The sequence below is a fragment of the Anas platyrhynchos genome, chromosome 23 (assembly GCF_047663525.1).
Source record: "Anas platyrhynchos isolate ZD024472 breed Pekin duck chromosome 23, IASCAAS_PekinDuck_T2T, whole genome shotgun sequence".
Classification (NCBI taxonomy): Eukaryota; Metazoa; Chordata; class Aves; order Anseriformes; family Anatidae; genus Anas; species Anas platyrhynchos.
This window is the reverse complement of record NC_092609.1, coordinates 5,061,899-5,085,110: the sequence shown is the minus strand read 5'-3', so window position 1 is coordinate 5,085,110 and position 23,212 is coordinate 5,061,899. Positions and strand designations below refer to the sequence as shown.

Below are 23,212 nucleotides of genomic sequence, written 5' to 3'. Positions count from 1 at the left end.
GAGTTTAATAAACACTAATAAGTGAGGCTGCAAGTGGCTCCCCAATAAGATTAATTCCTCTCAGGCATTCTTTGGCGTCATGAATGTTTAGAAGTTGGAGAAGAGATCAAACTGGTTCAAGGTGAACAGAAGTTTTAATCTGCTAGCTTAACAACAGATGCCATGTAGTGAGTTAATTTTCTCCTTTTCATGCAGGCCTCCCATGACAGCAGTAATTGCTTTCAATGTCTCATGACTGTGCTGGTGAATGGTGCTTTTCTTTTTAGGACTTTCTTGTGCATGTTTGCTTTAGTGTATGTGGGTAGGATGACAACAGACATAAAGATTATCCAATTACAGGCTGGTTGGTGGCTTGGCCCTGGTGCCACATTAGGAGTGATTATGGAGCTTGGGTAATAGAGCAATATGGAAAAAGTGGGTCTGAGTGATGAGTAAAGGGCATGCTTGGGTCATCTGGTATGTCTCCTGCCTGGGTTTGCCAGGTTTTAGGACACTTCATGTCCCTGAATCCATTTTGTAGGAGAAAGCACTGCCATGACAGAAAATGAATATACAGCAGTGTATGTTAACATTGCCTGGTCTCAGTTTACAGGGCAGGGAAGCAATGAAAAGAGCATGTGCCTCTTGGAGTGCTCCTGCTTATCCTTTTGTGGGACAGACTAGCAGCAGACCCCTGGCATGGGTCAGGTAGTGAACAGGAAATTGTTGGAAGCTGCAGATCCCTGTAGGGTGTCTTTTTTTTTTTTTTTTTTTTTTGTAGAAAATGGGTTGCTATACTGAAAACCAGCTTCAGCCTCTCGATAGGCTTATGGTCTGAGTTGAATAAGAGTTGTTCCAATAAGCCCAGCCTGAAGGTGATGGGCACCTGAACAAAAGCAGACATGTCTTCCTCTAGCAGGGCTAGAAAGACTCTTCCTATACACTGGAAGTAGAAGAACGTGAGTTTGATCTGCTAGCAATGAGTCAATCGCAGGTCAGAAAGGTGCTCACTGACTCCTTGAGACATTCACTTCTGATTGGCATTGACTCAATCTTTCCTGGCTGTAAGTAAAACCATCTGTCCTTCATTTGGGCTAAGCGTTCTCCAGTATCCTCTGTTGTCTGAGGAGCACAGTGGTAAGTTGACAACATTTGCAACTTCTGAATGAATTAATTGGAAGTTTTTAGCCAATAATGATTTCCTTCACCAACAGTGAGTATGTCTCCAATATGTCTCAAAAGGCCTTTAAAGTAGAGTTCAATAAAACCTTTGGTGGGTTTCTGACAGTAATGCTACTTTCCCTGTATTGTAAAAGTATAATGCATTATCCTTGCAGTACAAAGACATATGGGCCTCAGCTCCCAAAGCTGCTCGGAATTCCTCATCTTATTTTTGCCGAGATTTTTAGGAGAAGAAAATAATTTTACTTTAATTGTAATGCTGCTGTTTAAGGAATTAGTGCTTTTTCATGCTGGAGATGAGCAGTTACTAGGTTTTCTGTAAGTGAGAAGGCAACCTACAACACATAAGAAAAACATGACTGCAGAAAATCAACACCATCTTCCATTTGTTTTTAGCAGAGTAGGAAAACTGGAGCATCCAATCTTCTCTGAAAGCATCACATTGTTGCCATTCCTGTTCCATGGACCAGACTCTATAATAGTAAATGGGACCAATAGTTTTTCCAACAGCAAGGGCCTCTTCTGTCACGGAAAAAAATGCAAAGTACAGGTCACAGATTCAAGCTTTACTAATTTTTGAGCACTGCACTGGTGCTTTACACTTTCTAAAATAGTAAAAGTGTATTTTTCTTTGTCTGCTAATTTTACAAGGTGGCTTTAGGATAACTGAGCATTGAGCTTTGGGGAAAGTGCATGTGAAATTATACGTCTGCAATCAGGCTAGTTCCTGTAATTCTTGCAGGTTGTTGTAGCCAAATCTCCCTATCCCAGGGTCCCAAAACAATAAGAACAATAGCTAGAATATTGTATAGACCTTCTCTTGTATTAATGGTGAAGCAGGTAAACTGCAGGTAGAAGATTAATGTAATTTTTCTGCTTCTATGCAAAAAGAATTTGCCCACATTCTCCTCAGTATGAGATCAGGTTACTTTAAAACAAAAAACCATTGGCAAACACATTGCTAGAGGAAAGCTGTCAAACAGATTGATGAACTGAAGATTGTTCTACCCAAAACACTGTGTGGACTCTTCCTCTCTGTCAGAATCAGGGGTGAGAGAAAATATAACATGTCCAGAGATATCTCTACACTTGTTTAACCAAAACTAACCTGAAGCAAATATAACTTGTGTGCCACAGCTGGTTTATTGTGTAGCAACTGGTCTGCTTTTGCAGCACTTAATGATTTGAGAAAAGGCTTTCTTGTAAGTGAAGCACGCCTTTCCCTTTAACACACAGATTTAATTTCCCCTTCCAGTCCTTGGCCAGTGAACCAGCATTCCAGAATGATGCATTTTAATTAACTTCAGCAATTGAATCCCTTGGCTTGGAGGCATGTGTGATGCCGAACAGAACATGTTCAATTTTAGGCTAATATTTTCCTTTTCATTCAGAGGATGAAAGCTAACAAAGCTGGTGAATATATGTACACCCCAAACAGAAATGGCTACTTTTGAAAGTAGGCCAGATGCCTGCATATAAATATATGGGTTGATGCTATTTTGAGAGATGGGTGCCTTCAGCATCAAATGCCTTCAGTATTGAACCCAAATGCAAATCTTCATTGGGTTCAGGAATGCTCAGATATACATTTTTACTTGAGGCCTGTTTTGAAGGGGACAAGTGCCATCAAGATGCAGGTTCCAGTATCGGCCTTGGCTCCAGTTGCCCTCAACATCTTTGCTGTGCTCAGTACAGGCAGAAGCTAGGTTGGACTCCACCTTGGTAGTCCTGCAGAGGACTGCACTTTAAGGGTTTCTGCCTTGGCACAGAGCACACTCACTGGGCCTAACTTCACAGGGAGCAGAGATCATTTCATCAAGCTTTCTCACTTGCAAGCTGAAGCAGGCAATGACTTTGTCTCCAGAGGCAAAAAGCAAATGGAAATAGCCAACAAAATCACTCTGAGCATGGATCTAAGTCTTCTGTTACTTGCATAGTTAAGAGGAACAGATTCAAACCCTAGTGAAGTCAATGGAAAAACTTCCATTGACATTAATAAGCCCTGGACACAGCTGACTTTTCAATGAAATCCCATGTGCAAAAGAGTGGAAGTAAGAAAAGAGATCGAGTGTGTGCTGAAAACAGGAGGATACAGAAACGGGCAGATGAAAAACTGGGCAGATTTCTGGGGAGTCTACTGATTAAGAAATGTTGACATAACTTGAAGCCATTTGTTGCTGGATTTGACTAGAAAAAAATAAAAAGAATTAACATGAAAATTTTAATGTTACTTTACTCTTTCCCTCCATTAAAACTTCCCCTGTTGGTGCCACTCTTCTGGTGTCAGGATGGCTATACTGCTTTTTACATCTGTTCAGAACCTGGTCCATTCTCTTCAGACACAATTGCGAAGTTTATGGGGTGCTTTTGCTCACAGCAATTGAAGTGTAAGGAATAAGCATTGTGAGTTAGCGCTCAGCTGCCAAGACTGGTTATATATGCTGAAACACCAAAATCATTATTGTGCTATTCCAAGGAGGTAGTTAAGCACATGTTTAGGTTCCATTAACTTCAAAGCTAAACACGTAAGAGTTGTCCTTTTTGTGAATCAGAGCCTAACTCTGCAGAGCTGTTCTGACCAAGTGAAAGAACCACCTGCTTCTGTCCTCCTTCCCTACCTGTTCCCAAAGGTTTAACTTCCTGCCAAGGTCCATATTCTGCCATGCAGCAGAATCATGACCTATTGTGAGGAAGCTGAACAAAATCTTGTCCTAAACAGTGATGAAACCAGGTTGTTGGTGTTACTTACCTCGCTGTCTTCTGCAGGAGGTGGAGGGGGCTCTTTGATGATCTAGAAAGATGGAAGAGAAACAGAATGGGAAATCCATACTTTGTTGTTCAGCACGATACAAAAGTCACAAAAACAAACAAACAAACAAACAAACAAACAAACAAAAGATGCTGCTGTGAACATTTCTAAACGTAGTTCCTATGTTGCATTACTAAAGGGAGACTGTGTGTGCTACCAGTGTCACAGTCACTGCAAGTGAGAAGGGAAGCAGAAGACATCCCAAAGCCCTCCCATACAGGCAGTTCCCAATTACATCTCTAGACTCATGTTGCTCATTATGTGATCCCTGCTCCATGTGAGATGACAGAAAATTCAAAGTAACATATCCTTGATATTCCAGCTTCATAATCCCAGTATGGGTCATAGTGCTGGCTCTAGGAACGATCACAGTTTTACCTGAACAACTGTGGATGCAGAACCAGCATCTTTTACTGGCCACTGCACACACATACAGGTCCTCAAATAATTTACCTTCTGAACAGACAAAGATTGGAATGAGAAACCATGGTGAAGTGAAACACCCTGGAGACATTGCAGAAGAGTAATAAACCTCCAGCTTCTGTCTCCTAGACAAATACTTCATTCCAGAATTCTGTGCCACCCCAAGCTCTCACAGAAAATCCTTTTCACATTGTTAGTGTTATATTTTCCACTCTCATATGCTTCTCTTTAAAATATGCATATATATATATTTATACACAGACACAGACACACACACACACTTCAGGCTCTCCCAAGATTTCTAACTAATAAAGCAATAAGGGTGAGGTTTTAAACTGGTCCAGGATATTCTCCATAGAAACAGCTGAAGTTTATGTGGGCGTGAGGTTATTATTTCATGCAAAAAGTTTGCATCTAGGGCTCAGCAGGCAGTTGGCTATTATCACAACCCTCCACTCCAAGGGCAACAGAGAGCCTTCCAAAGGGAAAGCAGTTGCAAGCAGGCCTGTCAAATATCTCTCCCTTAAATGAGACGCACCCCAATGCACTGCCATTGCAATCAACAGATTGAATCCAGCCAATCTGGTCGATTCAGGGATGAAATTTTCTCCAATATTTTTAAATCCATCTGGATGAAACAGCTTTCTTTACACACCAGACAATGAGTCAAATTCTGGGGTGCTGAGCACCTGTGGAGATTGTGCTGAGTGTCCTGAGCTCCTCTCAGGACTGGATAGTAGGTGTAGGTGCTGCCTAAGAAGGGTGCGCAGATGTACAGGCTCAAAAATTACCCTTTGAAAATAAATTACAGTCCCAAACAATAACACATTGGCTGTTTAAACACAGAAAGGGAAAATGACAATCATATTAAAGGCCCTGAAGATATAAACCTTTACAAAAATTCTTCTCACTCATGTTTTTCCTTTTCTGATGAGCTCACTGTTTTTATTTTCTTCTGCAAATCCCAAGTCATGCAATATGTCCATTAATGACAAGCATCTGCCTTTGGCTAGGGAGGAGACTGGGGCTGGATCAGTCCTTTTTACATATCTCAGTCCACATATCCCGTTCCCAGGCAGCTGGGCATTTTTGGTGGCCTACAGTGCTCTCAGGGAAGCTCTGCTGAAGACACTGTGTGCTTGAGTATCAACACTGAATCTTTGTTTATGTGCACAGAAGCACAAAGCACATGTGGAAGCATGGAATGACATTTGAAGAGTGGGTTAGGTACACCCAATGTCCTGCTCATAATGATTGCTCACTCTGGTGCAGCAGAACCATGGGTCAGGCTGTGACTGTAAAGCCACTGAGCACATTAGGGAGAAAGATGATGTCCCAGAGGAGCTCGGGCTGACTGGCAGAGCTCTTGAGTGTCTGATAGAGCACCCTTCTCTCTGCCTACCGTGAAATTTCTAGCTTGTGCTTTCAGCTCTGAGGGATCCCAGCTATTTCCCTAATGGAAGGCAAATGAGGAAAAGTAGATGAAAAATGATCTGCATCAAACAGTACTGCTTTGCAGAAAAGAAATCATGGGTACCAGCATGGTTTATTCAAAGTGTTCCTTGTTTGAAGAAGATGGATACAACATAGTTTCTTGTACATCTCACAACACAATTACTGACATAGCACATACAAAGCACCAAAATACACAGAAGGCTTTTCTAGAAACATTTTCAGATACATTTGGGTTACTGCTTGCTGTGAAGAATGACACTCTTTAGTAGATCTCCCTTTGAACCAAAACCCTTAATCCAACTGCATTGGATGCTGAGAAATTTCAGATATCTGATCCAAAATATATCTACTACAACTTGCTTTATGACCTTCTCTAATGTTATTCTGATGGAACATCATGGGTTTCAATGGAGTTTCTCTGATTTGCATTAGCATGAAACATCAGTATAATCCATCCAACATATTTGGTCCAGCTAAGCATTCAAACACAACTTCTCAGACAATATCACTGGAAAATCTGGAGATTACAGACTTGAAAATGAAGAGATAGCTGTGTTTTTCATATATCTGCATTCTTTCTCACAACATCCACAGTCAAACAAATTAACTCTGATTACAGAACACATAAATTTTTTTCTGCTACAGACCAAGAGAAAAAAAAGAGTGATTATTTGCATTACTAAATGCTGGACACTTTTAAGAACAACTGAACACTCTGTAAATTGGTCACATAGATTGGTTAGTTTGGACAAATCCAGAGATGGGGAGAATTTAGTCTCTGCCTTTAGCCAGAGAAGCCTTTGAGCTTATATGAACTTTAGAATTTTGTCTTTCATAAAACATATTTTCTGTCTTACTACCCAGATCTGGAAAGGCTTTTGGTGTATAAACAGCACAACTCTTTTATTTCTCCCTTTTGGATTTTTACTGTTACAGCTGTATGTGCACAAGCCCCTCATTCTGGGGAAATAGAGGCAGTGAAGCAAACAGGAGCTTAGTAACACCTCACACACGTGAGCAAATCAAATGTCAAATGGAAATAACAGATCCCAGAGCCAAAAGGCAATGCCTTTTGGCACTTACACCTGCTCATTTTGTACAATAGAACTGATTACTCAAGTACAAGGAAGAAAATGCTGTTACAGGGAACCCAAAGAGGGTACAGCCTAAACTGGCTTACAAGCTTTGAGTCTACCACTTTTTGTTTCGGGCTGCACCTCTTGCCTTCTCTCTGCCTCACCAGATGACACACATGGACCTGCTGAATGCAATCAGCTGGGAACATGATTGGCCAAGCAAAACGTTCCAGCTAGTTTAGCTTGGCAAAGCTGAAGTGTTTGTTCATGTGTGCTGCAATTGTTTTGATAACCCCAAGCCATTTCTGAGATTGCTGCTGTGACTGTATCTCCTGTCCCTGTGTTTGAAAGAAGGAAAATATAGTTCAGCAACCATATTTGCTTGCTAGGTGAGGAATATCTAAGGGTTTCTACATCATTGCCATGTTATAAGAACCTTACAATATGGTCCTATGTTTGTAAGTAGTCAATTTCTGTGGGACAGACAGGTGGCCATTAGCTTTTCTTAGCAGAGGAAGGAACTTCAAGAATAGCTGTCAGCACTTCTACATACTTAACTGTGAAAATTCAGGACATTAGAGTGATTCTTTGCCTTTCTATCACAGGTCTCAACATGCATGTGACTGACACGGGTCTCTATTAGCTGACACACCATATGCACCTCGACATCACAAATGCATAGAGAAGCAGCTGCTCCTGATGAATAACCCAGTGTAAAAGCAGAAAAATTAGCCACCCTCCTGGAAGTTTAAAGCATTAGAGAGGATGGGTTTGCTGCTGTCCTGAAATTTCTATAGCCATTCAGGCATTAGCAAAGACGCACATGTTGAATCCAAATTTTGCATATTCCAGGAATGTGTCCAGGATGTTTTCCATCTTCGGAGAGTAGAACAGTCCACCAGTTTGCAGTGTCCAGCAAACACAAACTCGGTAACTCTCCCTAGAGTATTATCTGATAAATAGGGGCAATGTGTTCCTTTTCAGTGAAGTGTATCTACTTTAAATGAAACAGTACATCATTTAAAATGAGAGCTACATGAGAAAATAATGCAAAATAAGAAATAAAGGGTTTTGCCTTTAATTAGGACTAAAATTTGGAAGGGAGAATGCAGTTAACTGAGCAGGTTTTGTTCTTATTTGCATTCATTCTTCTTGAAAATAGGTATTAATTCTTCTTGGAATATGCATCTTAGCTATCATAAAAAGTGGCAGTGGTGTGCGTGTTGTTTTGTTTTGTTTTAAATAGAATTAACTATGACCTATCTGACCCATCCTTTTTTTTCTTTTTTCTTTTTTCTTTTTTTTTTTTTTTTTTTCCCCATTTACATATAGTTTTGACCTCCACTAGGTCCTATGACAGTTTCAATGCTTAGTTATAAATTGGATAAAGGAACATTTCCTTTTCATTTGTTTCACATCTGCCGTGTATTCTAAGTAACCATCCTTGGAGATGTTGTCTACAGTTCAAGATTTCTAATATAAGCAAGAAGCTTGTCTGTATTTCCTCATCTGCAATACAATGCATTCTTCTTCCATGGGATAGATGAAGTCAATTGGAAAGCTAGCATACGTTTAAGTTATTCTCTCATCAACCTGGAAGCAGATCCATGAATCTCAATTTTACCTCCTTAAAACTAGGAGAGACAAGACCGTTTCACACCTAAGACTTCAACTGACATGCACAAACTACATTCAAAACAGATACTAACACATGTCAAAATCATTCATGCACTTACGGGAGACATGACATCGTGGACGGGGAAAAAAAAACCAACACAACACAACCTTTACTTAAATGACTGATACAGTTTGCAGCTGAATGGGGTTGACATGCAATTCCCCAGGGAATGCATGAGAAAATGTAGCATCTGCAAAGATCATTCCTTTTCCTAGGCCATTTCACTTGCACAGTAAAACAAGGCCAGAATCAGTAGGTTTTGCTCCAAGTGTCTGACCCACTTTCTTTGGAAGACAAGCTAAATAAATTTCATTTTCTGAAATACAGGAAAGAGAAACATCATAGCTACTTTCAGCTATATGCAGAAGCCCTTGTTCTCACTCATTGATTGCTAGGGAATTTTCTGCTTGAGTAGGATGTGGTCCTAAAGACCTATTTTTTCCTTAGCTGGGTTTGGCCAATTTTATTTGGAAGAAGTGCAAGGAGTCCAGGGAAAAAACAAAGGAAGAAACAAGTTTTTACTGTGTCAGGACTGGGGCAAAGAACAACAGTGTATCCTTTACATTGAGTATCTGTTGTGGTCTGGAATAAAAGGTGCTGAAGCCAGTCAAGATTAATGTAATTGGCTTTCGGTTCTGGCCTTAAAGAAATACATTAGTGAGGAAATGGTTTGGGAATCTGAAGTCTATGCAGATCATCTAAAGGCAAACAGCTTTCAGAAGGCAATGTTTAAAAATTTCCAAAAAATCAACTCCTGGAAGATCTTTCAGTTTGGACACCCCAGAATTGATGGACACTTCAGAGAACTTGGCTTTAACATCTTTGGTAATGACACATCATAGGAGCACAAAAAAGGAGCTTAACTCAGTGCCTGGCAAACATACTGTTCTGTTGGCCCCCTCTACATGAGTTGCCTGACCCACCTGTGGAGCTGACGGTATTAGCCCAGGCAAAATTACCCTGCTATGCTATTTTCAGGATACATGCTAGCATGTTTAAAGGCAGCCAGTTACAGAGCATTATATCCACGTCTAACCCATCTTGATCTGACTGACAGGCAGCCGAGTGGGCAGTGAACTTTTGTGGGTCTCTGGACATTTTTTGAGAACACCATCTTTATCCTCCTGCTGTGCTTTTGTGCAAAGCAATTGCGAAGTCAGATTCTGTTATTTCTGCTACGATAACAGTGCTACTGCCAATTGTTTTATATTGACTGTGCCATAAATGAAGACACTCATTTTTGGCAACAAGCATGGACTCAGTGCTTGGATGCTGCACACCATGTTAAGCTCCAATAACTCTGGTGAAACTCTACCATGTTATGCTAGGCAAGTGCTTGGCTTGAGTGCTTGACTCAATAGCTCAGGTCTGAACTGAAGGCAGGGACTGTGGGGTCTACAAGCAATTCTTCCCTGCATATTTGTGTCTTTCTCACTTGGTTTGTCTCACTAATGTTTCAGTTCATGATCCTGCATTCCCTTCTCCCAAAATCATCTTAACTACAGAAAAACAGTGCTTTGTGCGCACATGGGAGTGTGTGGGAATCAGAATACATGGACCCTTACAATCTCCACCAAGCCAGTGTTCACCATGGAATTTTAGGGTTACTGTAGCATCTATGCATTCCTCCGCCCTCCCTTTACTCCAGTTTAGCCATAATTTTCATGTGTTTTTAATATATATTTTCTGTATTTTCTCCATCCAGCTTTCTGTTTCCAAAACTTTTGGTCAGCTGCACTACAGACTGAGAGCCAAACAAATTGCTGAGTTCTTCCATGCTTCCTTCCAGAAAGCAGCTTTTAAGCTAAGGCTGGCGTTAGATGCTTAAATACCAACACCTCGTTTATATGCCAGCCACACCCCTATATTTAAAGAAGCTGCAGTACAAAAATGAGTACGATGGTGTATATATTCTGAGTGGGCTCTTGCTACAGATCAGCTTCTCATGTTTCCCCTGAGGCCACACTGTAAGGATGCATAAGGGAGGCAAAGGCTCATGTTTACTTCATAAAACTGTAAGGAGATGTGATGTATGAGCATGTGGGGAAATGCTTTGAATCAGAGCCTCAGCTGCACCAGGGACATATTTCCACTCCTATCCTCTGCATTTAGTTCCCTGGACTGCCCCAGGCTTAGGACAGGCTGACTGCAGCCCCAATTCAGCTGTGCTAGGGAGTCCTTTGTCCTGCAGATCCTGCTCAGGTGCAAAGCACAGCCAATACCACTCACCCATCCTGCTGATTCCAGCATCCATGGGAGGTGCCTGAGCTGTGTGGTGCTGCATATTGGCAGAGGGAAGCTGTCCCAGCATGGACAGGCCTTCCAACTATTGTATTAATTATGTCTTCACTACACATCCAAAACATTTAACCAACTCGATTTCCAAACTGATCTAATAATGTGGCTGCAAAAGCCTCCTTAAGACTATTTTGGAGGCTTGCGATCTATTTGTCTTACAAATGTTAATAGCTATTTGGTTTACATCTATATTAAAACTAAGCCTTGTGTTGGCCTCCTATCTGGAACTGAATTTCACCCATGGGCACCAAAGTAGCCGATTGCACATGCATTTCTGCTATGAGCACTCTGAATTCTCCAGAGTGTTAAGAAAAAGGGAGGAAGGGGAAGACAACAGCTACTGAAAATCAAATGCCCCAAAATATCAACAAGACCAGGATTTGTCATCCGCTGTTTTGCAGATGCACTCTTCTCAGGAAAAGTGCCATCAGTATCTTTGCATTTGCCATCTTCTGTTGTGTACAGTGCTGGAGATTTAAGCTTAGCAGAATATATTTCTTTGTTTCCTGTAGTTCAATAAATTTTCTTAAAACCTCTTCAAAGGTTAGCACCTGGCCTTCATGCTTTCACATCTCTCCATTGATGTCAAGAAATTTTGCCTATTCTGGGTATCAGGCACAGCAAAAGTCTAAGTATTGTTCTGACCCACTAAGCAACAATTGCATATACTGTAAACTGAGTGGTAAGTTCCAGACTTCATCCCAGAATACTTCTGAGACCAATAAACTCGGATACATTTGGAAACAGCATTTCTTTATGGGTGCCTGCCAAGAATCTACTGGGTTCCAGATAAATCTCCAGAGTAAGTATGTTGATTTCAGTTCATTTACTCCAGGGATGAAGCTGGCGTGGTAATTTTCCTGAAGAACTGCTGGACAATAATGATTCCTATTTAATTAAAAAGCATGCCAAGAGAAATTTCAGGGTTTAGAAATGTGCTTGTCACTAAAATTTATTCTTTTTAAGGAAAAAGGTTTTTGTGTCCTGTGCCGTCCCGTCCCCCCCTTCCTAATTATCTTTGAGATGTCCCTGGGCTTGAATCCACAGTGGTATCTCTGGGTCTGTGGTTTGATTATTAGAGGGTATTGCTTGCCTGTCTCTTGTCTGTTGTGCAAGCCAGTTCTTCTGGCCTTAATTCACTCCATGCTTCTGACAATGCTGCATTCCTTGATGTGCCATTACCAAACTAGTAAATAAACAGTGTTGCTCTTCTCTCTTTCTCCCCACCCTAAACCAAGTTGGCTGGGCAATCCTCTGTGGATTTGTCTTTAATATTACAGATTCTATGAGTAAGCAATTCACAGTGAGGTATCCTAGCTGCTGGTCTACTGCCAAGCACACTGGATTGCCATCCTGAAGAGACGAAAAGATCACTTACAGGCTCTTGAATTAAACTGTTTCCAGCAAGCAAAGGGACGTGTTTGACTTACATTTGGAAAGTATCACTGAGACAGTCCCCGCTTGGAGACCTTGCTAAGAGGGAATGTGGGAGGCAAAAGAGGAAAAAGGGTGAGGAAACACTTTTATCTACAACTTTTTTAAGTACTGAATTTAAATCTGGAAAATATCTGGAAAAGCTTATGAAGTTTCACGTGAATAAAAGACTCCCTCACCTCTGTTGCACTTGCCTTGCCTATCTGGACTGTATTTCTTACACTTAAAGCAACACTTAAATGTTAAATGACCGTTATCTTCATACTGTTCCCTTGTAGCAGTCCTGCATTACCCTCTTAATGCTTAGTTCTGTACTCCCTCTACTCCACATCACTCTGCTTTTATTCATGCCTTCTTGCTATCAGCTTCACTGCTCTCCTGTGAAAAAACCTTTAAATGGTAGCATCACTTATAGCCTCTCATCTCTATCACCTTATTTCTCCACCAAATCCCAGTGCAAACATCTGCGCAGGCTGCATCTCCATTGACTTCCACACAGATGTACCAACTAAGAAGTTGTCCTGACTTCTCTGGGAACATGCCATCTAGTTTAGACAAATAACTCTCAGCAACCTACTGCACTGCTAATCCTTTGTCCATTTTTAGAATGGATATTTTAGTGTTCTGAAAAGTTTAAATAAATATTTTTTTTCTCATCTGGTTTGCAAATCAGGACAGAGGTGCTAACTACTGTGAAAAGAAGCATTTACCCCTTGCTCATCCATCCAGAAAGAGAAAAAGACTAAGATTTTTCCTGCAAGATTTCCATACCTGTTCTGGACAGAGAAATGTATCTCACACAAAGATTCCTCCAATCCTGCAGTGTCTGTGGCTCCACAGCTCACAATACCAGATTGTGGATTCAGTATAACATAGTGTAAATTTACAAAACCAGATAAGTGATTCAAAATCAGGAATAATGGTAGTGACCCGGAAGCTTGAGCCAGTCTGAATAGTTTTAAAAGAAACATTATATGCAGCCTGACACCAAAACCAGTTTCCAATTCTGCTGACATTTGTACATCCCTAATTCTTGTTCTATATTTGCTTCATAAACAAGAGCCAAAGCAAGCACAGAGATTCACTGAATTTTATGTTCCACAATAGTCATTCTTTGCCTTGATCTCCATTGGAAAAGGCAGCCCAAAGGCATGACCAACAGAGATGTACAGATGTATGGAGGTATGACAGGTCCTTGCAGTCAAACAGTAGGATCATGTGTGAGAAAAAAGCTTATCTCAAGTCCCTGCTTTCCCCTTGCTTCCCTCCACCGCTTCCTTCTCTTCTGTTCTCTCCTCATGCCCACAGTTTCTGCCCAGCAGTTTACTTTAAGCAAAACTAAAGAAAAATGAGGGAAAACACTGCATGAAAGTAACAGCAACACAACACTTGATAAAGTGTGGCAGTGATCACAAGGAGAGGAAAGGCTCTTCCACCTCCAGAGTCTAGGACTCATTGTAGACTGTCAGCAAACTGGCTTCCCCATCCTAGACATTGCTCTCTTGCAGCTATTCATACAAAAATGACATAGAATCATTAAGATTGGAAAAGACCTGCATGACCATCTGGTCTAACCATCCCCCTATCACCAATGTCACACACTAAACCATGTCCCTGAGGCATTGGAACATGTTGCCCAGGGAAGTGGTGGCATTACTGTCCCTGGGGGTATTCAAGAAAAGGTTGGACCTGGTGCTTAGGGTTATGGTTTAGTGAGTGACATTGGTAGTAGGGTGATGGTTGGACCAGATGACCTTGAAGGTCTTTTCCAACCTTAATAATTCCAGGAGCAGCAAGTTCGACCTTTCCTTGAACACCCCCATGGACGGTGACTCCATCACCTCCCCGGGCAACACATTCCAGTGCCTGACTGCTCTCTCTGAGAAGAAATGTCTCTTCATTTTTGATCTAAACCTCTCCTGGTACAACTTGAGGCCATTCCCTCTTGTCCTATTGTTAGTTATCTGCGAGAAGAGGCTAACCCCCAGATCCCCACAACTTCCTTTCAGGTAGTTGCAGAGAGCAACAAGGTCTGCCCTGAGCCTCCTCTTCTCCAGACTAAACAACCCCAGTTCCCTCAGCCGCTCCTCATAAAACTTGTGTTCCAGGCCCTTCAGCAACTTCGTAGACCTTCTCTGGACATGCTCCAGGGCCTCGATGTCCTTCTTGTAGTGAGTTCTATCAGTATGGTGCTATCAGCAATGCTGAAGGCAGAGCAGGGTAAAGAGGACTTACCACTGTGCAGCAAAGAGGCCAGAACCACCACAGAAGAACCAGCGCCAGCAGGAGGAAGAGGATCAACAAAGCTATAGCCAGGATGGTCCCATCTGACTGGAAGAGAATCAGAGAATGTGTGAGCACCACTAGCACAAAACTCCACTCTCTGCAGCAAACTGTCCTATGCATCCTGCTGCAGGCATGTACACGTCCCAGGGGCCATTGCCTTCTTTTTTTCAGAAAAAAAAAAAAAAAGCACACATAGTTTTCCTTTCTCATACACTAAATGTAGCACCTTCTCCACCCTCACTTACTGGGGAAGAGACATCTAGTTCACTTCCTGGATTTGTAGCTTTTGCCTTCGTGCCAACGTCACAACTATGTAAAACACAATTCACTTTAGATCAAAATTTATTTCCATATACCTCAGAGCATTGTGAAAATGAAAAAAAAAAATAAAAATTAAAGCGTCAGAGCTCACAACACAATGTTTTCTTGCAATTTCAAGCATTCTCTTTTCTTTATGACGATTTTCCCTTCTTGCACAAACTTGAAAGTAATGTCAGAATTCAAATTTACTCCAAATAGAAAACGATTTGGAAAGCTGCAATTCACATTTATAGTGAGAAAACAAAAACAAAACAAAACAAAACAAAACAAAAAAGCTCAACTTGAGTTGACGTTGGCCAGTGTGGTGTCAGACAACAAAAAAAAGGCTTTTTAAAGTATGTCAACTGCAAGAGGAGGTCAAAGGAAAACATTGGATTGGTAATGAAGATGGTGACCTAACAAGTAAGGATGAGGAACACGCAGAGGTGTTTTTTGCCTCAGTTTTTATATATTAATGACAGAGCTTGGGCTGCCCAGTCCTCTGAGTTGGAGGACCATGACTGGAGGAGCAGTGATTTTCCATTTGCAGCCACTAAACTTGTAAGGAACCAGCTGTATCAGCTGAACATTTATAAGTTCAGGTGGTCTGATGGGATTCACCCCAGAGTACTGAAGGAGTCAGCAGATGTTATAGCTGGACCTCTCTCAGCAATTTAACGAAGGTTGTGAGAGTCTGGGGGGGTCCCTGCTGACTGGAAGCTGGCCAACATTATACCCACCTACAAAAAGAGCATGAGAGAAGACCCAGGGAACTACAGGCCTGTTAGTCTAACCTCACTCCCACGAAAAGCTATGGAGAAGATTTTCCTGGGTATATTGAAAGGCAGTTAAAGAACAAAGCTGTTATCAGACACAGTCAACGCTGGTTCCCCAAGGGAAAGTCCTGCTTTAGTAATTGATCTCCTCCTATGATAAGATCACCTGCTTGGTGGATGACAGAAGGTGCTGGATGTATCTTTCTGGATTTTAGTAAAGCCTTCAGTACCATTCCTCATGGCAACCTTCTGGTGAAATTGTCCACATGTGAGCTGAACAGGTCCATACTAAACTGGGTAGTGAAGGGCAGAGCCCAAAGGGCTGTAGTGAATGGGGCTACATCTGGCTGGTGGATGGTCAGCAGTGGTGTTCTGATTTCGAGCAGATTTGGACACATATACTGTCACAACAATATTCAGGGTTTTTCCACAGCAGAAGCCATTACCCCTGGAAGATCCTTTCTTTTCTAAGGGATACTTCCCCCATTTAAAAAAGGTATTTACAATTCTCTGTATTCTCTGATATCAATTAACAATCAAAAATGCTGCACAAGCCACCTCAATAAAGCAATCAAAACCAAAAGTTCATTATTTCCTGTTGCTTAGATTTAACCCAAAACAGATGTTCTTGGTTTTCTGAGGCATGCCAGCTTTCCTATATCACGTCTCCCCAATATCATCCTGTTCTGAGATAAGCAAACAGGCAGTCCTGACTTAATCCTGTGTGAGATGTTCTTGATGTAAGAGACAGACATTAAAAAAACTCCACCCAAATGTCAAGATCACCAAGCCATACTGAGTACACATTCAAGAGCAGACTGACCTGTAGGATAGGAAAATTGGGTGCCTGCTTAAGTCACTGTAATTCAATGGCCAGATGATCTCCCATCATACCAAACTGGTAAGAATAATGGAAAAACAATCAAAGAGCATTTTCCAAACCTTTTCTGGTGCAGAAGAAATTTCTGGAGAACTTGGATCAACACAACCTGATCTTTGACACTTGGAAATAAAATAGATGTAGTCCACACAAGAAAAGAATTCACCCAAGGCACCTCTGAAAATGGAAACTGGACCCTGATACAAAATAAAAGCTCATTTGAGAAAACAGAGCTGTATACTTGGTGTTGTTCCTTTAGACAGACAGCATAAAGCAACATCCATCTTCTGTGAAGTGGAACCTGCTGATATTAAGCACTTTAGAAAATGTGATCTTGACTCTCTGTTGCCATGAAATCAGGAAAGAAGGAAGGCTTTTGATGTCTAATTGTTTCCTGCCCACTGTGCCCCGATATTGAAACTAATTTTGTCATTTTAAATACCCTAAAAGCAATTTGAAAAATACAAGGCAAGTGAAGGTAGCCTTTTAACTGGCTTTTAATGGAATTTGTTTTCTTCTTTTTTTTTTTTTTTTGAGACATTCTGCAAAGAACCATTTACATTACATCTGGATCTCTGCAGGCAGCTGATGTGGCCAACTGGTGTTCTGTGTCTCTCAGCAGTGAAACAGTCCAGAGAACTTGGAAGGGTTTTATTTGCCAAATCTTACATTTCTCACTCAGGTAATGCCTGTCACTAATGCCAGTATTGCCTGGCAAGTCTGCAGGAATGAGCCATTTTCCAATATCAAAACCAGACTCTCCCTCCAAAAAATGGGGTTGGTTTTAATTCCTTTTCTTGTTTTTGAACAAAGATCAAAATATTCCAGACAGATATGAACTGATTTTCTGGGCTCAGCCACGGCTACTAAAGCAACTAACTGAGAACCTTAATCACGAACTATAAATCCTATCTTCATTTGCTCTAACTGCGCTGCCACTGCTGTGAACTTTGAGGAAACCCCAGCAAGTCAGACTAGGACAACACATATGTACATAATAAAGCTCACTAAAATCATCAAAGTGACCTGAACTCTGCTTTTGTTTTATTTTTATATTGTCAGTTTCTGCTATAATTTAGCTATCATTATATGTGGTATCTACAGTTTCATACAGCTAGAACTTTGCTGAGATGGAAAGTGCCATTTATCCAAGCTGAATAATAAACAAGAAGGAAACTATTCCTGCTAGCATAGTCTGCAAAAGTTCCACTGACATTTTTAAGCCTTTCTCCGTGTCTTAAAACCGGTTGTTAAAAAGGGCTGGTGAAGACTTTTGAGATGTCTGTTTTAATTCTTTTTTTTTTTTTTTTTTTTTTTTTTTAATTAACGCTCAAGAACAGTTCTTGGAAACACTGAACTATGGAATAATTCAATGCGTTGTGCTTGACACACTTATCAAGTAAAGGTTGTGAATTCAGGTCAAGGAAACAACTTTCATTATAAAGACAAACAAGAACTTTAATACTAAATTACAGAAATTCCTGTGAAATATCTACAGAGATGGAGTGTGGCTAGCCCATAAACACACAACGTTATCTGAAATTAGTACTACATTTCCATTGAGATTTACCTTGTCTACTCACACTGGGATAAAACTGGTGGTTGTGCCCACTGTGGATCAATAGCCTAAAATTCCATTACACATGAAAAACTGAGAAAAGCCATATAGCTAAGGTACCTGTTACAGCTTCTGCCAAATGTAAGCTAAATGTAATACATTAGCAACGTGCTTCTTGACAGCTGTTGAAGACCAAGATAAAACTTGGAGCCATTGTTCTGAAATGCCTACCTATTGTATCTTCCTTATGAGCATCTTCCTTATGAGGAAAGGCCGAGAGACCTGGGGCTGATCAGCCTGGAGAAAAGAAGACTGAGAGGGGATCTCATCAATGTGTACAAATACCTGAGGTGTGGGAGACAGAGGGATTTGGCCAACCTCTTTTCAGTGGTTTGCGGGGACAGGACAAGGAGTAATGGTCACAAGATGGAGCACAGGAAGTTCTGCACCAACATGCAATATAATTTCTTCACAGTGAGGGTGACGGAGCACTGGAACAGGCTGCCCAGGGAGTGTGTGGAGTCTCTTTCTCTGGAGATATTTAAGGCCTGTCTGGATGCCTACCTGGGCAGCCTGCTCTAAGGAACCTGCTTTGGCAGGGGGGTTGGACCTGATGATCTTTCGTGGTCCCGGCCAACCCCTTTAAATCTGTGATTCTGTGATTCTCTGATTCTGTATCAAGAAACAGTATACAAGAAAAAGAGCAGCCTCTTTAAATGACATTTTGATGTGCTACACATTTCACATGTGAAAACTCTGCCATGTAGACTTTGAAATAAATAAACTGGTTGAGAAAGCAAGGCAGCTGTGCCTTGAAGCCTTCTTTACCCTGCCAAAGAGTCCAACAAGGCCAAGAAAATACTGCAAGTATTGCTGGCAGTTGAAGAACAATGGAAAACTCTTTGGATGATATTGTAAAATATAAAGATATCGAGAAATGTGAAACAAGAAACATCAGAGGCATTTTCTCGTTCATGGATGTGTGCATGCACGTATATATATTCTTGCACTCTGAAGTTATTGTTGAAATGTGGTAGGATGTGAGACTGGGGGAAATCTTTTGTCACGAGAGAGAAACCTGGCCCATGTCTCGGACTGTAGGTACTCCAATTGGGAAGAGGGGAGGGTTGGCAAGGTCTGATCCAATAAATGGCATAGGCTATTTCATTAAGTGTAGCCACAAACATTCAGATGTGTGCTGTCCTCCAAAGCTAGACATTCCTAGAACACAGAAGCAATTCCTGGGAAGATCCTATTTATGAGAAAGAGATCAGTATAAACTAGGTGCATGCACACTTCTTTAAGAGTCAGCAAACAGGGATGACCACTCCAGGGTTACTCATGCCACAGAGGAAATGACTCATCTTCCAGAGGACACATTTCTTGCTGTTGCCTACAGAGATTGCTGCCTAAGACCAAGCTTCTAAAATTTTGCTGCAGGAAGCAGGAATGCTGTCATGCAGAGAGGCAAAGCTAAGACAAAATCTGTGATTCTAAGCCCCTCTTCCTTCTTAGACACTCATGGTGCTTCTAATGAAAACTGACATAAATCAGTTCGTTGGCTTTTCAAAAAAAATAAAAATAAAATAAAAGAGCGTGCTACTATGCACCAAATAGAGATTTATTTATTTATTTATTTTGTGTATGTGTGTGTATGTTAAAATCTTAATTATTTTTGTTTAAGATTTTATTTCTTAGTTTCTCACTTTACTGCACTGGCATTTGCATTATGTGACAGATATTTCAGAAAGGTAACCTGGATTAACAACACCAAAGAGCAAGGACCCTTGAAAGCTTTAAATACTGACATTCACGAGCAGTGATAGGTACATCTACTAAATGTGCTTATGTACTATGGCTGACAAATTAACACATCATTGATTTATTCTGAGAGGGAGGTGATTAGCATGCAAGCTTGTTACCACAGCAGTAAATGGATTTAACTTTAAGCACGTGTTTAAATGTGCTGACTTCATGGTATGCCTAAGTAGAATGGACTTCTGCTAAATAACTGCAACAAGTTCTTGGCTTCAATAGGCCTTCATGGCTGGGTTCAGTAAAATTATTTAGTCCTGTCTCCTACTGACTTCACTGGAAAGTAGGAAGCCTGTTCGTTCTGACTCTGTACTCACTACTCCAGCAAACAGAGTGGATGCTCCCTAGTCTGCTAGTTGCTTCCAGGACTACAGCAAGTCTGTCAGTCCCATACGGTGCAGCAGACCATGTTAGAGCCTTCCCAACCATTAACTGCAGCAGAGGACCTAAGGCCACCACACAACCTGGTAATGTCACCTCCCAGGCAGGCTGGAAAGCTGACAACTTTACTGCTTCCGTGTAGGAGTGCAGGAACATCTGCTCTGCTACCTGGGCACAGCGGCACACCATCAGACAGCCACAGAGCCAAGCTTCCCTTCAGAGTGATTCACAAAATAACTCAAATGACACTTATTGCTGCGAAACATTAGGTGCTTTACAAAGCAAAGCAACATGGTTGCTGTCATTCCAGAGACATGGAAGATGTACATGTCTCCTATATCCCAGTCCAGTGCCCTGTACATTAGAAAGTACAATCTTTTTACATTTTCTCGGTGGGAAGAGCAGTAACATGCTGAAAGCACACAGAGGTGTTAGCAGGAAAAGAACAAAATCTTGTTTATAGTTTTAAATGAGCATCCAAAATCTGAGATTTTTCTCCCCAGAGAGAAAGGCGAAACAGGTTTAACATCCTTTATTTAATAGACGAGGGGAAGACAAAGGATGACTCTGCCTTTTCACACGAGAGAGACTCAGGTAGCTTTTGTTGTAAAGGAAATATTCTCAATTTCTTCCAGACACTCTTGGGAACTCTCCCATCACTGCAATGGAAACTGATGTCTATCATTTATTTTAACACACATATAGGAATTTTTTTGTTTTGTTTTTAGTATAAAAATCTCGTCTACTTTCTAAAAGGAAATGAAAACTTACTCAATGCACTATTCTGTAATGCTAGCCTCTTTGATGTCTATGTGAAGTTGTTTGAGTGAGAGCCAAGCTCAGAAAGGGAAGTGCAAGAAACACCTGTTCTAGGTCATCCAGTGTAAGTGCTTTCAGCTCTTTTTTTTTTTTTTTTCCAAGTTTACTGTGCTGTGAAACGAGAAGTCCTCTGGCAATGATCTGTTTTCATCCTTTCCTTTCACACCTGAAAGATGACAGCCCATTTACAAAAGATTTTTCCAGCATCCTAGATTATTTGCTTTATAGCACAGCATAAACACCAGCAAAGCCTCACTTTATCACAAACCCAGAGCAAAAGACAACTCTTGTCCTGAAAAGTTCACACTCCAAACAGAGCAAACACATGGTGGGAAGGAGAAGTAATAATTACTCTGCTTCAAGGGAAGATCTTTGGTCAGCAAAAACAATCGTCTAATCCCTGATTGCAGTGTTTATGCTTATGAAAATATGCTGAACTTTTCCTTCAGAAGAAACAATCACAAGTTACCAGCTAAACAGAAGCATTACCAAGACTTCTGAAGGCAGATAGGGCAGAATTAAGGGTAGAATTCATGTGTATAAGGGTAGAATTCATGTGTGTCCAGTCCTGCAATATAAGGCATTGCATCTGGGAGCCTGCATTAAATACAAGAAGGTCTGGTGGGACAGTTTGTGAAAAAATACAACACGACAAAACCCTGCAGACAGGAACTGAAGACCTTTCCTTCTTCAATTCAAAATCCTTCAGATGACAGGCACTTCCCTGCTCAGAGGTGCTGAGGTTCAAAGACTTTCACCCTCTTTTATCTACTCGTTCACTGGGACATCCCATCTCATTTAGTAAAATATTCCAAGTTCTTTTACTGTTTCTAAAATAAAGCCTCTGACCCCTGGACTTCACTGTCAAGGCATCTGTTCTGAAACAAAGGCTGAAAATAGTGGTAAGATTCCATGTCACTGAAGAGCTGCTCAGTTCTGCACTAGTCATGCCATCACCTGCTGCTTATCAAACCTCAGGGGTCACGCTTTTAACAGCCTTGCAGCAGGAAGCAGCAGAGACTGAAGGATGCTGAGCCTCTGACCTGTGAACCTTCAGCACGAATTGCAGATGAGCACCTCAGTAATCACACCTACAGCCACAGGCAGTGGTTGGAGCATCTGAGGTTCTGTGCAGAAACAATGCCAGGGGCTTGAGTGCTCCTCCTGATAGTGCATGCTTGATTGTAGATGTTCCTTTTTTGACTGAGGAGCTCCTACTGTGAAACAGCCATCTCTTGTCCCCTGACAGTTGTATCTGAAAAACAAAGTCTTTGAGGTGAACCCTAAGTAGTTATTTTGGTTTCCATGTGTGCCTGACAGCAGTCCTTAACAAAAGGATGCTAAATCCATTTCAGGAGGTGAATAGCAACTGGAATAATAGGCAAAATTCATAACATCAAACATTAATGGCTTGATTTGGGTTTACTTCTTTGCAAGGCATAAAAGGAAGGAAAGCAGCACACTACAGCTCTGTGTATCACAGCCTTGTCTCTGTGCATGTCTGAGATTTTTAACATTTAAGCAGCTCAGTTAAAAAATAAATAAAAAATCTAAGGAGCGCCTTACTTGAGCTAACACTCTCATGTATCCCCCCAAGCTGAAGAGATGTTCCTCACGGGCTGTCACAAGCAGCCTGCCATGAGTTGGACAAAGGGAAGACAATGTCAGCTGGATCTACACAACAAGATGTGTACGGGACAAATTTCCTTCTGAAACTTGATTTAAATTGGAATCACATTTTCAACAGAGAAGTATTTCAATAAAATAAAATACTTGTTTGGAATGCACTGATTCAAAGTGTTCTGTTTCAACTTACATGCTGTTAAATAGTATTTCAATACCAGAGGTGTACATGCACACAGCATGTACAGCATGCTGTACATATAGCATGGATTTTCTAGTTCATTTCAGCACTGTCACGGGAGAAGGGTTTGCATATCCATAAATTATTTTAATGTTCCCAAATTGAAAAATTTCAAAACTTCAATTCTGTCATTTTTCCCCCATCCCCATTGTACTGGACTCTTAGGATTTTTTTAAAAAACATCAGAATATTTTCAAAA

The 23,212-nt window shown here is 41.0% G+C and overlaps 1 protein-coding gene across 5 annotated transcripts in view; it reads right to left on the bottom strand.

The window, feature by feature from the left end:
- Window positions 1-23,212, bottom strand: part of ANTXR1 (ANTXR cell adhesion molecule 1) — a 121,975-nt gene that overhangs the window by 39,370 nt on the left and 59,393 nt on the right. The window contains exons 13-14 of one of the 5 annotated variants that reach the window (XM_038166875.2): window positions 14,570-14,665; window positions 3,911-3,952 (exon numbers count right to left, since the gene is read on the bottom strand). In XM_038166875.2, the coding sequence (XP_038022803.1) occupies window positions 3,911-3,952; window positions 14,570-14,665 (138 nt within the window). Of the gene's footprint in view, window positions 1-3,910; window positions 3,953-14,569; window positions 14,666-20,847; window positions 21,316-22,192; window positions 22,405-23,212 lie in introns of those variants that run through there. The other 4 variants (XM_038166878.2, XM_038166877.2, XM_038166876.2 and 1 more) reach the window with 4 other exon arrangements.